This window comes from Sesamum indicum, linkage group LG10, assembly GCF_026168435.1.
Source record: "Sesamum indicum cultivar Baizhima isolate 11 linkage group LG10, ASM2616843v1, whole genome shotgun sequence".
Lineage (NCBI taxonomy): Eukaryota > Viridiplantae > Streptophyta > Magnoliopsida > Lamiales > Pedaliaceae > Sesamum > Sesamum indicum.
Window position 1 is genome coordinate 7,910,863 of NC_142666.1, and position 14,259 is coordinate 7,925,121.

Consider the following 14,259-nt stretch of genomic DNA (forward strand, 5'->3'; position numbering starts at 1 on the left):
GTCCCATAAGTGGACCCCATTCCAATTTTAGTCCCATACTAAGTGCAATTCGCACATTTGGTCCCGTATGTGGATTTTTTTTTCCAATTTCAGTCCCGGTTGGGGATTTCCGTTAAAATTTAACGGCAACTACTGAAATCCGTTAGGTGCTGTTAAATATGGAGAGAAAGCATGTAGAATTGGAGGGAAAATCAACAATTTGGTGGAAATTACACTATACCCTCTTCCTTCTATTTAAATGAAAAAATGGGATTTAAATTACACAAGTTACACACATTTTCAAAAAATTACACAAAATTAAATTCCATTTTTTTCCCCTAATATTCATAAGATTATAGAAAAATTAAAATAAAATTTAAAAAATACATAAATATATAATTTTAGAAATTACCAAAAAAATTTTTAGAAAAATAAATTCAAAATTTTTTCACAAATTACACATATTTTCTTAAATTAACACAAATTATAAAGCAACACAAATTACACATATTCATAAAATTTACACAAGTTATACATATTCATAATATTCATAGGATTACAGAAAATTTTAAATAAATTTAAAAAATTTCAGAAATAATTTAAAAAATTTAGGAATTCAGAATTTTGGAATTTCAGAAGAAATGAAATAAATTGCAGAAATTTCATACATTTTCAGAAAAATAAATTTAAAAAAATTTCAGAAACTCTTTTCAACAATTTTTCATAAAATATAAATTTTTAGAATTGCATCATTCAGAAAAATTACAGAAAAAATTTCACATTAAGTTCAGACATTTCAAAAGTATTCAGAATATCATATTTTTTATTATTTTCATATATTAAATATCACATTAAACTATATTTTTCATAAATTATAGAAATTAAATAAAATTAACACTGATTACATAAATTTAACATACATTACAAAAATCGAAACATATTTTCAGATATTACACATAGCTTCAAAAATAAAATTGCACAAATTATATAAAAATAGATCCCAATATTTCTTTTGAAAAATTACATTTAAATAGAAGGAAGAGGGTATAGTATAATTTCCACCAAGTTGTTGATTTTCCCTCCAATTCTCCATGCTTTTCCTCCAATTTTACATGCTTTCCCTTCATATTTAACAGCACCTAACGGATTTCAGCAGCTGCCATTAAGTTGTAACCAAAATCCCCAACCGGGACTGAAATTGAAAAAAAATCCACTTACGGGGCTAAATGTGCGAATTGACCTTAGTATGGAACTAAAATTGGAATCGAATCCACTTATGGGACCAAAAATGTAATTTACCCTAATTAGAAACATAAATATTAACTATGAATTTAATTTGCTAAACTTAATAAATTAAATTTGAAAAAAGATTTTGTTCGATAATCTTTCAAACTCAATTCGATTAGTACAAAAATAATATAATTAATATGTTTAAAAACATCAAATTACTTGAGCTCGACTTATATTTGATTCAATTAACGCTCGTCTGAGTTCGAGTAGATGAACGATCAAACAAATTGAAATGCAATTTTTCAAGTTCGATAATGATTTAAACGAGATTGAACAATGCTGTATTCGATTCGAATCGAATCATTTAATAGCCTTAATTTGGAGTTGGAGAAAAATCTATAAAAAAGATTTCAAATGACTTTTTATAAGAACTTATTTAAATTTATTAATATTTAATATAACACAATTTAAAATTAAAATTAATGAATATGAAACCTTTTAAATTTAAAATTATTCAAACAAATTCAAGAAATTTGTTACATTATTCCAAATGTAGTTTTAAATTCTTTTGATACCTAGTACTTTAAGATCAATTCTCCAAATCATTATTTCAATAATTGTGGATTGAAATTCAGATGGCATTTAAATAAACTTATTTAAAATATCTTATAAGGCTTTTACGTCTTATAAGCTAATTTAAGAGTTTAAAGATATTCAATTTTATTTTAAAAAAAAATATTTGAATAAAATAAAATATTTAATTACTCCATATATTATAATAATAAACCACCACCCTCAAATTTAAAAGAAAGACCCCTACTCTCCCTTCCCCCTCCTCTCTCTCTCTTCCGCCGCCAACACCGTCTTACTGGTAGCGCCGCTCCCCCCCCACTCGGTCTCCGCTGTATTATACGCCGTTTACTTCAGCCACTAGCTTGTTGGCGTAAATTATTTGATTCGGGGCCGGCTAACGATATTTTCCTGATACGTTCCTCTTCTATTCGTGGGATCTGATAGAAGCACTGGCTGATTTCACCAAGGATTTCAGTCATACTTGCGTGCAGATGATCGAAACATACGTCAGTACAGCTGCCCAAGTCTTCGCAGGTCAGTAAACCCTAACCCCAACTCATAGTTATGGAGGGGTGTTGAATCTTTGGATTCGAGAAAAACTGTTTGTTTATAGACATGCTCTGTCTTAAGTTTGCTTGGAAAAGAATGGTCTCTCACTATTTTATTTTTGTCTGGTTGGAAGTAATGCATAATTGTATATAATTTGTGTATTATCGCATAGATAAATGTTATATTGGTAGATGAGACGCACTCCAGTCTTACGGAGTGGATATTTCTCGGCTCTCATACTCTTTGAGGAAAACTGGACTCGTGTTTTGGTCTTTTTCCTACTGTTCAGTACTGAGTTTTATTCAGTTCTAACTGTTTATTTGTGTCAGTATGTGTTTTTTATTCTTGCTATATGGTGGTCTATCCTGTGTTCATGAAGAAATGAGAAGCGAGAAGCGGGTATAACTTAAGCACAGAAATACTTTTATGTGCTTGTTTTTCTATTTTGATGCTTACCGAAATGTTTTTGTGTTTTAACTTACCAGAACATTACTTTAAAAAAAAAAACAACAATTCCAATGCAACTCCCACAATTTCACTGGGACATCTCTTCAGAAAATTGGATGATTGGAACTCCACAAATACATGTTTCTTCAAATTTCGGAGTAAGATTTTAAATGCCAATTTTTTGATATTCCTTGCAGGTTAATTTTTATTTTGTTTTCAAGATAATGGCGGATTTTCACTTTGATGAGATAATCAAGGTGCTCAAGATCGATAGCCAAGTAGTGTACGACAAAGGTAAAGTGAAAAAGATGTTATCTTTGGCGTTCTCTTGTAGTAATTCTTTGCAAACCGAGAAATTGTTCACTGTATTGTAGTTTTGTTGGATTGAAGTTGTTTCACTTCAGAAATAATTTCCAAGTTCTGTGAAGTTTATTCGAGGGATTGGTTTGAGCTAAAGGGTTTTGGGAATGGTGTTTCAGTTTCACGAATAAATGCCGCAAGCGAAGACGGTGATTCCATTTTGGAATTAGATGTGCACACCGAGCTATATCCTATGCTTCCTGGTGAAAAATATAGGATGTTGATTTCCACAACTCTGAATGTGGATGGTTCAGCTGTAGCTGAGTACTTCCCTGAGGTGCAGTTCTGTTTCACTTTATATGTGTATATACGTTTCTGATAAGATGATCATGTGATTGAATATGTGGATGATGGAAGTTGATGGATTTTTAGATGTGAAAACAGCATATAGGAGCATTTTTTTTAGGTGGGTAGCTAGTAGTAAGCAATATTTATATGCCATGGTTACAGAAATGATCAAAGATAGCTTGGTGAAATCTGCAACTTAGAAGTGATACGTCTGAGAAAATATGTTGTTTTTTAGACTCAGATAAATGTACTTTTCCGGCAAATATTGCTTAGGAAGGGTACTAGAATATAGTATTTTCTGTTGGCAAAGAGTGCCAAATGTGCAACACTAATACCATTGGAAACTAGCAAGTTCTTCCTCATGTTGGATCAAATATAGGGGAAAACCAAGGATTCCTAAATAAGATGCAAGAGATGAAGAGAGTTCGAAAATTGGACACAAGAATCTTCCCATGGAAATCCAAATTACAAAAAATCACAGAACTGTAATTCATAAAAAAAAGTAATAAAGTTTGCAAATTTGCGTTGCCTCCTCGTATTATAGGGCGACATGGTCTAATTAAGAGAATTTTCTACCTATAAATTTGGTACCAATTCTTTGGTTTTCTCCTGCCCCTGTAGTAGCTTAGATCTAAAAGCTAGTGTTGGTTAAGGGATGACCGTATTTAGTACAACAGTTAGCTAATGTTGGATTTTGAAGTGAATCATGTAATGTCATGCATGTTTGTCTATGCTTACATGCCAAGATATTTCATAATTAACAACTTGACACCGAGGAGAAGGTAGAATAGTGTATGACTGGAAACTGAGTTTAACTCATGATTGTTGTCCGCCAATTGCAGGGAAAACAGAAATCACTTGCAGACAAGTTTGAGTATATTATGCATGGGCTTCTGTATAAGATGTCAGAAGCTAAAGAAAAGATGGACGGTGGAGATGATGTTAAAGTGTATGTATATGCACCTTTTGATTAATGAAATTTGTTTGTATTATTCACTGATTGTGTTACATCAACAATGGAGAAATATTTGACAATAGGGTCTCATTTTCATCGAAGGAACTCATACTTATGCATTCCCAACATTCTTATTGCTTCTTGAACAAAACACTTTATTTGGATCTTATTCATTGACATTGGGATTTTCATTTGTGACAGGGAGGCATACATTTCATTTGGAGGCCTTCAGATGTTGCTAAAAAGTGATCCTCTAAAGATGCATAAGTTTAGGATTGATCAAAGGTTGTTTCTTCTCTTAAGGAAGATTTGACATTGAACTTAAGATCTTCGGGTTGCTTCTATGTTGGATAAACAAGTTTTTCAATGGTAGTACCATACATGCTATGAGAATGTTGGAATTAACTCACTATTACAACCTGTTTTGAAGGTTAGGCAACAATGAGACTGTGGACTGAGCTGGAAACTTGATTACTTTGATGATATCTTGATTTTGTTGTGTGATTGTTTCTGAGAAACTATTAAGTGCGCTTCTTTTTTAATCTCGGAATGACCATTATCTACGAATTCTTCCATTAAGGTTCTTATCTGTTCTAAAAATTGGTTGTATTTGTGTAGTATCTGTCATCCTGAAGGGGAGCAAAATTGGTTGTTTTCAAAGGATTTAAGCATTAAGGTTATGAAAGAGGATTTCTTTTAATCAATCAGAGAGAGAGAGAGAATGGCCAAAGTCAAACTTGAGAAGTCAATAAATACAAATATGAACATTTCTTTATAACACGACTAGGATTGTTTTCCGTTGTGTTCATCATGATTAGTAGTCTTTTATGCATGCTAATTGTGTCCTCCAAGCACTGCAATCTTTACCCTATGATTGAAATCATTCAGGTATTTAGTAGTTTTCATAGTTTGCTTGCATGGACAAGTATGTTCTTGAACAAAGACAGGAAAAAGAAAGAAGCATGCAACTATTTTGTTCCCTAGAAAGAGTTGAGTTTGATGCCTGCAGGACTTTGTCCTTCAGACATGATATTAAGGTACTTATCCAACAAGGTATTAGGTAATTAAACTGAAAAACGTGCATGTATGAGATTCCCTGGTATTGCAGACCAACTATTCTAACAATCTAGGAATTGTATCAGCATTAATGTTTTGGTAGACGTGGGTAATGGACCGGAGTACTTAAGTAAACAAAGACTGCTACATAAAGACTAGAACGTAATGTGTCTATTTATCTATCTGTTGTAAGTGAAATGTTCATCCATGTTCAGGGTTTCTTGCCTTGTCGTGCAACTCAATGTCTTATCTGCTAAAACTTAGGTAATGCTCAAGTGATCTATTTGTAGAAGCTGATTTACGTAGTAATAAAGTTTGGTGGGAGACGGTAGACAGAAGTGTCGTACCCGTATGGACTCGAGAGTTTAAATGTTCACACAGTAATTCACTTAGTTTAATGTCATGGACCGTTATTGGACAATCACCCATAGTAATGGGCTTTCTTGATTAAAGGCTAATCAAGAATTAAATTAAATTTAATTAATAGTAGTGTTAGATACTAGTCTAAATCTAGCTGAAATGTAGACTTAAAGAGTCACATAAATTACCGAAAAGGAACAAGGAATTAATTTGGAATTAATTCTACAAGTATTTGGATTACTTACAAAGAGAGATCCATTGGATGGAAAAAGGCCCAAGAATAAATTAATGACATTAATTTATATTGGGTTTGTCCTTATAATTTAATAAGTTGGACCTTATTAAATAATAACTATAATTTGAGCTTATGTATTTAATTAGATTAAATAGATTTTTATTAAATTAGATTTAAATAAAAATTCATTGGGCTTATGATTTTTAGGGTAAAAATCGGCCAAGCCCATTACTTTGAGCCCATGAAAATTTCATGGAAGAAAATAAATGGCTAGCAAATTGCAATTTTGAAAAGTGCAATTCTAACCATTTTGAGGATTTTTTTATTTGGAATAAAGAGAAATATGCCTTGTAGATAATAGAATGCATTTAGAAACATTCTTAATTATCAAACTAGGTGTATATATACATATGAAAATATAGTTATTTGAGAAATAATTATAATCATTATCACACAACAAAAGAAAAAAAATTCCCCTCCTCTCTTGCTAACTCTCGACCGAGCCTCTCTCTCTTGCACAAGGTGTAATTTTTTTTCTCGTTCTCTTCTAACAAAGAGGATATAGAGATCCCGACTCCGATTGTGGTGTGGACGAATTAGAGGGATGCTACGTTGGAACCTCAATTGAAGAACATTTCAAAATATCGTGAAAAACAAAAGTATCGTTTTTCACCCCTTTAATTTCAGTTTTATGGATTTTACATCAACCCCATGTTTGTTTTTATTTTAGTTAATCGAATGTCCAAGAACTCCAAGGTACACCCCTTGGATTCGTTTAATTTTTTGTTATTACGCATTTTATTTTCACCCGCTTTTGCTAGCGGTTCCTGCGCCTTACCACGCGATCCTTCATTGATATCTTTGTAACAAAGATGTCCAAAATTTCATCGAATGTAGTCTTTTGTCGATTTAATCATATCTAAATATTTGATCAAAATTTTAACGGTCTCATTAGGTGATCCAGTACAATTATATAAGATTCTAGTTACATCTATGTAATGCTAACGAATTTGAATATACAAATAAACCTTATATAATGCATATAGATCAATCTCATGAAAAATATTTTATATTATTTATGGTCTTAATCCATTCATTGTACACTTTTCTTTACTCATTAACGTGTCCGGTATGAGTTTTTTTAATTTTTATTTATTTTTTTTGAAAAATGAATATTTATTTGGAATATTAGGAACGGTCCTTTAACATAATAGGGATGGTTACAATATTCGAATCCGTAAACAACATCGTTTTTCCAGATAGGAACAGTCATAGGAACGGATTAGCTAATAAACAATTATTCCTATTTATTTTATAGTTGGAACGGTCTCTGAAACGGTCGTAACAAAAATGACCAGTCCAAAATTGAACTATAAACTACCTCTTAGCAAATGTTTCACTCTTTAGTCCCACTCCCCCCCTCCCCCAGCGCTACAGCCTCCAGCTGCCACCAGCAGTCGCCACTACTCGCCCACAACTGTACCTAAAAGAAGGTTAGTAATTTTATTTGTATAGGTGATATGTTTAATTTTTGTATGTAACATGTGTAATTTTTTGGGAAAAAATTTTGTGTAACTTTTTTTTTTTTATGTATTTAATATGTGTAGTTTTCGAATGTAAAATTTGCAATTTTTTGTGCGAATTATTGTATGTAAAATGTTTGATATGTGAATGAATGTTTACTAATTTTATGTTATGTTTTGGGCAAATTTTTGTATGTAAAATTAGCAAATTATTTTGGCGAATTATTGTATGTCATTTTATAAAAATATTCTAATTTTTACTATTGTTTGAGTAATTTTGACATATTTTTCTGTAATTAAAAATTTAGAATGTATGTATGGTATGCCATTTTTCTGATTTTTTTCATATTTTTCAACAATTAAAGTATTTGAATCTTTCAAATTTTTAGAATGTTCAGTTTTTTACTAAATTTTCTGAATTTTTTTGGCCGAATTTTTTTTTTTTGCAATTTTTTGAAGTTTCTGTATTTAAATATGCATTTTGTATTAACAAAATTTTTTGAAAATAATTTTTTGAAATATTGATATTTTTAAATATAAAATTTGCTTGTGAGTATTTTATAATGTGCCCCAATTTTTTGAGTTTTTATTTATTTTTTTCTATTTTTTAAAAATTTCATTCTATTTTTCTCAAAGATACATGAAATTTCGTTAAAAATCTGTTTTTAATTTTTCATAAATTTTTTATTTCTCGATTTTATTTGTGATTAAAAACTATTTGTATGTTTCTTACAAAAATTTTATGTAAAATATTGGTGAAAATCATTAAAAGTATTTTAATAAATTTTCTGATTTTTCTGAAATTTTTTGAAAATATTCAGATTTTTATTTGTAAATATTAGTGAAAATATATGTTATGGAATATATTACGAAAAATATTTTATAAAACATTTGTGAAAATATTTTAAGCCAAAACGTTTTTGGAAAATATTTTTGATAATATTTCTTAAAATATTTCAGAAAATATTTTTCTGAATTTTTATGAGTTCTAAAATGCTTTTTCTATTAAAATTTTGTCTCAAATTTTTTAAAATTAATTAATTTCTAAAAAAATAATAATTTTTTTAAAAATATTTTTAGTAACTATTGTGTTATTTTTTGTAATTAGTTTTGGAATTTTCTGTAATTATTGTGTAATTTTCTTTAATTTGAGTGTAATTATTGTGTTGTTTGGCGTCCATGCAGGCCAGCTCCTCGACTGGCAGACTGTCACAGCCGACTGCCTCCACTAGCACCCAGCACAGTCTCTGACAGACCACCGCCTATTCCGAACAATGACGACATGGATGTTACTGAAGAGGTCTGTTTAGATTAGTTTTTTTTCCAATTTTTGTAATTGGATAATTTTTATATTAATATAATATGGTTTTTTTGTTTCATAATGATTGTAATTACATTACATTATTTAATATTTACTCAATTAAATAAACTAATATACATTATTAAATTTAATAATTAATTATAAATATTAAATTAATATTTAATAATGAATATTTAGAAAAATAATTTAAGAGCGATCTTAGGAACTGTTAAAAAACTATTACAATCTTAAAAAATCAAATCGTTCCAAACAATATTACTAAAATAGTATTAAAAAAGTATTCTAGAAACTATTCCAAAATATATCACCTGCATACGTAACAACCACTTTCAAAATTTATACCAAATATATTCCAGAATCCGTTTCAAGATTTTTCTGAATTTTTCTAAGCAACAGTTCCAAAATATATAAAATGTGTTCCAAACAAAAAAAATCAAATTTCTAAATTGAAATGCACAATTAAGAATGGTCATACACAATGCAGTATAATAGTCGTTCCACTTGAAACGATCTACGCTCAACTATTTCTAAATATTAGCAACGCAGTTTATAGCGACGAAAGAAGAACCGTTTCAAATACTGGTTCAATTTAATACTACTAATAACAGGTCCTTCCAAAAGTAAAAAATAAAAATTGTTCCTTTATCCGGTACAAAATCTCACAAATTTTTTGTAGTGACATTGAAAGCAAAATTTGTTAGAATTTGCAATTTCCTAGAATTTGGGGCTCATGTGATGAAGATATGTTAAAACAAATTGCGCACAGTAAAACATCAAAATAGATGATAAATATAGCAATTTCACATTTTCAATATTTTGCAAGTATTCTTTTTTTAATTATTTGAGATGTTTAATTTCTTTATTAATTTAACAATTGTACGTATAAGTTAATAAAAACAGAGTTTCAAACAATGACCAGAGAGTGTCACACCTAATTGGAAAGTGAATTAAATTATATATCTATAAAGTATCTACAGAATAGTATTATGAAACTGATCATAATTATTTATAGTAACATACAAAGTTTAATTAATGTATTCTATTTTATTTTCTTATCACCTTGTTTTTCTGCCTTGTCATTCCTCTCAATAAAATACGTAGAAATATGATAAAAGAAAATAAAAAATATAAACATAAACAAAAAAAAAATTGGATTAAGTAATATAAAAGTTATGCTTCCAGATTTTATTTCTATTTTCTATAAGGATTATTGAGGATTTTTTTTTAAAGTATAGGGGGGAAAATTCTCTTGTTTTGATTTGTTTTTAGGGCACGATTGTTTTTATATTTTGATATTTAAATTTTTTTTATGTGTGTTAATTTACCATATGAATTTTATGAAATTTTGCACTTTGTTATTTATAATTAATTTTCAATTAAGTATTTCGTTGAAAAAACATCACATGTAGTGCACATGTGATACTTAAGGGTTATGTGATGTGATATTTTTCACATATGTACAATACATGATGTTTTTTTGGTAGAAAAATCCACAAAAAATGATTATATATGACAGTGTAAATTTCGCAAAATTCAAATGATAAGTTGACAAAAAAAAAAAAATGATGACTAAGTATAAAAATGGATATAGTTAGCATTGCAAAATGTAATTTACTCTTGTTTTAATTACTATACGAATTCATAAGGAATTGAATTTTACAATACTTTTAATTAGCAAACGTAAATAACTGGCATTCATTTATTGTTTATATAAAGCTACCTACAACTGAAATAAAATTATTGGAAGAATATGGCAGGAAAATAGTAAAAAGATGTGTGTGTCTACCATTACCCATTTCAGTTATTGAGGGAATTCTTCGTCAGGAAAAAAAAAACCAATCGAATGGGAAAAGGTGTATAGAAATCTTGATTTTTACCTTCAACATGAGAAAGGTTTGGAGAATGACAAAAGAGTAGAACAAATATTTGATTAGAGTTACAATGTGCTCCCTTACAATTTGAAGCTATGCTTTTTGTATTTGGCATGTTTTCGGGAGGATGAAGATATAGAAACAAAAGATCTGTATATGTTGTGGATGGCTGAAGGAATGGTTTCTTGGGAAGATAAGGGAAGAGGAGAAAGTTCGCAAGATGTTGCAGAACGCTGTTTGTTTGAGCTAGCAAGTAGGTGTATGGTTCAAGTGGAAATTGATGAAGATTCGATATAAGACAAGTTTAAATCATGCCGGCTTCATGATCTAATGCAAGATTTGTGTTTGTTGAAAGGAAAAACAAAGGATTTCTGGAGGTTGTGGATGGACAAACACGACGAGAAGAGGAGTCTTCAATTTGCAAGACAAGTAGGTTGGCTATCCATTTAAATAACTTGGATGGTTATCGTATTGGCAATATTGAAATAAATAAAGTTTGCAAGCTACCATGTCTGCAGTCCTTGAATTGCGAGTAGATATAGAGATAAAATTAAGGTAAATTACATTTTTTGTCCCATAAGTGGACCTATTTTCAGTTTTGGTCCCACACTCAGGTCAATTTGCACATTTAAGCCCATATGTGGATTTTTTTTTTCAATTTCAGAACCAAAGAGGGGATTCCGTTAAAAACTTAACGCCAGCCTTAATTTTTTAACGGAATCCCCCCTTTGGTCCTGAAATTGAAAAAAAATCAACATATGAGACTAAATATGCTAATTGACCTGAGTGTGGGACCAAAATAAAAAATAGGTCCATTTATGAGACCAAAAATATAATTTATCCGATGAAATTACGTAACTTGATATATAAATTGAGGCGATTGAGGCATCTAAAAATGCATGATGCAATTGAATGATTGTTGATTACATCTTAAATCATCAAGACCAATTTCATAACACACAACTATTTATTCGAAAATATTGCAATGTAAATCGGAAAAAAAGATGGTTCAAGTCTTTTTAGGAGATTGGTGATGTATCACTCACTAAATTACTTGCATATTGATGATTATGGTGTGGGCAAAACTAACAGAATGTTACTATCTGGGTTAATTTTTTTTTATTACTAAAAGATAAATAAATTATATTAATATAATTTTTTTAAATATAATAATAATAATAATATAATGAGTCGTGGTTAGGCTCGAATTAAAAAATATTTTTTTTAAATAAATATTTTTTTTAAAAAAATTTCCAATTCGCGTTTTGAAATCATGACTAGAGAAATTTTTTTATTTTTTGAATTTGTTTAATTAAATTTTGTATAAAATAATTATATAAAATTAATTTTTAACAACATATTCAAGTCCAAAAAATCATAATAGTAAAATTAAATTAATTTAAAAAATTACAATTAAGTATACAAATGTAATAGTGTATATTTTTTTGTACAATTGTAAAAAATACAATGAAGTGTACAATTTTGGATTTCTACAAGTAAATGAGCTGGTAATTTACAAGTAACAAACATTTGGATTTCTAAGCTGACCTATCATGACCTAGTCAACAAGGTGTATCTCAGTCAATCCAAATCTAAATTACACAAGAAGTTTTTAGTTGGTTAGCTAATCCAAGGGGCTTTCAAATGACATAGAACTCTCTATAACAAATAGCCTTATTATGCTCTGTAACAGACTATAAATATAGGTCTTGTGCAGTCATTTGGTAACATCAACTCTTTCACTCAAAGTTTCACTTATTTTCTCAATTCTCTCATTTTTTAGGCTTTTTTAATCTTATACTTTGCACTCCACATCAATATTTATCACCTTAATATCATATTTCACCAATATTCTCACTACAATGCAAGTTTTCCATTCATCTTTTCAGTAAACCGTTATTGATTTTAAACATCAAAGTGCTAAGCTTCGTTTTATAGGGCTACTCCCCCGTTCATCTGAGGATTTCTCTGAAGATTCTTTGACCTAAACGGTGTGGTTTAAGTTTGGTATGCATCATTGGCACCATCTATGGGAATACTTGAGCTTAGACGTGATAAATAACAAGTTCTGGTAATGGAGGTGACAATGGATCCTTTAAAGGAAACATTTCCCTACGTGTTGTAGCTAGTTCCATCATTCCACCTCTACAGCAAGTCGCAGGGGGACTCAACGCCCACGATCCAACTTTTGATCCAATAGTTATGCCTACTTCCATCAACCAATCGCTAGATGAGCAGATCCGGTAATTTATAATAGAGACTGTCAATGCAACTCTCTAAAGCTCCCAAGCTAGTGGAGCAGGACAACCTTCGCAACGACAGAAGAGGGGAACACCTGGTGAGCAAGAAACAACCGAGCAAGTTCCTGTTGGTTTTTAGTAGGACGGCTTTGTACCCGCCTAAGCTACTAGCAAGGAAGTAATCCCTAAGGAGCCTCCTAAAGTTGGTACTCTCCCATGAGAGGATGAAGGAATTCTGCCACGGGGTAAAGAAAGAAGTCCAACTTTTAAAACTTGGTATTTCTTTCAGCGCTAGTATCATGGCAGAAGAGCTCCCTGCTCATTTCAGCACCCCCACACCTGCTCGTTTACAATGTCATCGTTGACCTTGCTTAGTATATATGTATGCATGTAGTTCAATTTGAACTAATCACATAAATTTTGTGTTTTATTTTATATTTTTGCTCATTGTTCTAGTCTAATGTTGATAGTTTATGAGATGTCAATTCAGATGATTCAGAGGGATAATTATGATTTTGGTTCTCAAATATAATTATCAAACAATTTGTTGTTGCAATTTTGTGCACAAATTTATGACTTTTTAAGTATTATTTATCCTTTCTGTTAGTGCGTTGTTAAAGTAAATGGAACTGTGCGGAGGGTTTGAAGGGGGAAAAGTAGTTATTTCCTTTTCATTTTGTGGCTTTTTTCAATCTTTGGTCCAAAGTAGCCATTTTCCCTTTCCTCTTCAAGTTTAAGGAGAATGGATAAAAAAATGAGTTCAAGTAAAAAAAAATCTTTATATAAAAATTTACCACGCTTCTTTTAATAACTCATAATTTTCGAACATCTTATAAAATATTGCGAAAAGTCTATTAGCTCACTCAAACACTATGTAAGAGGGTGTTTGGCAAATCTTATCTTAAAAATAAGTTTATAAAATGTTTGGATAAAATAAGATGGTGAAGCTTATAAGATGTTAGTAATTACAAATTTGTAATTAATTTTAGAAATTTATTAAGATACTGAAAATAAATTAGCAACTCCTTTTTTTTAAAGAGCTTATATGCTCCTCACATTTTATTTTTAGAGATTATAAGCTCTTTTGTTAAAAAAATTATCAAACACTTTATAGCATCTTATGATCTCACAAACATCTTATAAGATGTTTTAAAGAGTTTATAAACTCAGTCACAAAAAAAGAAAAGCAAACAAAAATTTCATTTTATACACATAAAAAGAATTACAACTGTCTTTAAAAAAAAAAGAAATAAAATATATGAATATGTTGTA

General features: G+C 29.9%; 1 protein-coding gene across 1 annotated transcript; it reads left to right on the forward strand.

Moving 5' to 3' along the window:
• Window positions 1–2,002: 2,002 nt before the first annotated feature.
• On the forward strand, window positions 2,003–4,899 carry LOC105172291 (DNA-directed RNA polymerases II and V subunit 8A). Its single transcript, XM_011093675.3, has 5 exons — window positions 2,003–2,316; window positions 2,976–3,072; window positions 3,258–3,415; window positions 4,269–4,375; window positions 4,583–4,899. Exons 2-5 carry the CDS (start codon window positions 3,003–3,005, stop codon window positions 4,692–4,694), a joined length of 447 nt encoding a protein of 148 aa, XP_011091977.1. The 5' UTR covers window positions 2,003–2,316; window positions 2,976–3,002; the 3' UTR covers window positions 4,695–4,899.
• The last annotated feature ends 9,360 nt before the right edge of the window (window positions 4,900–14,259 follow it).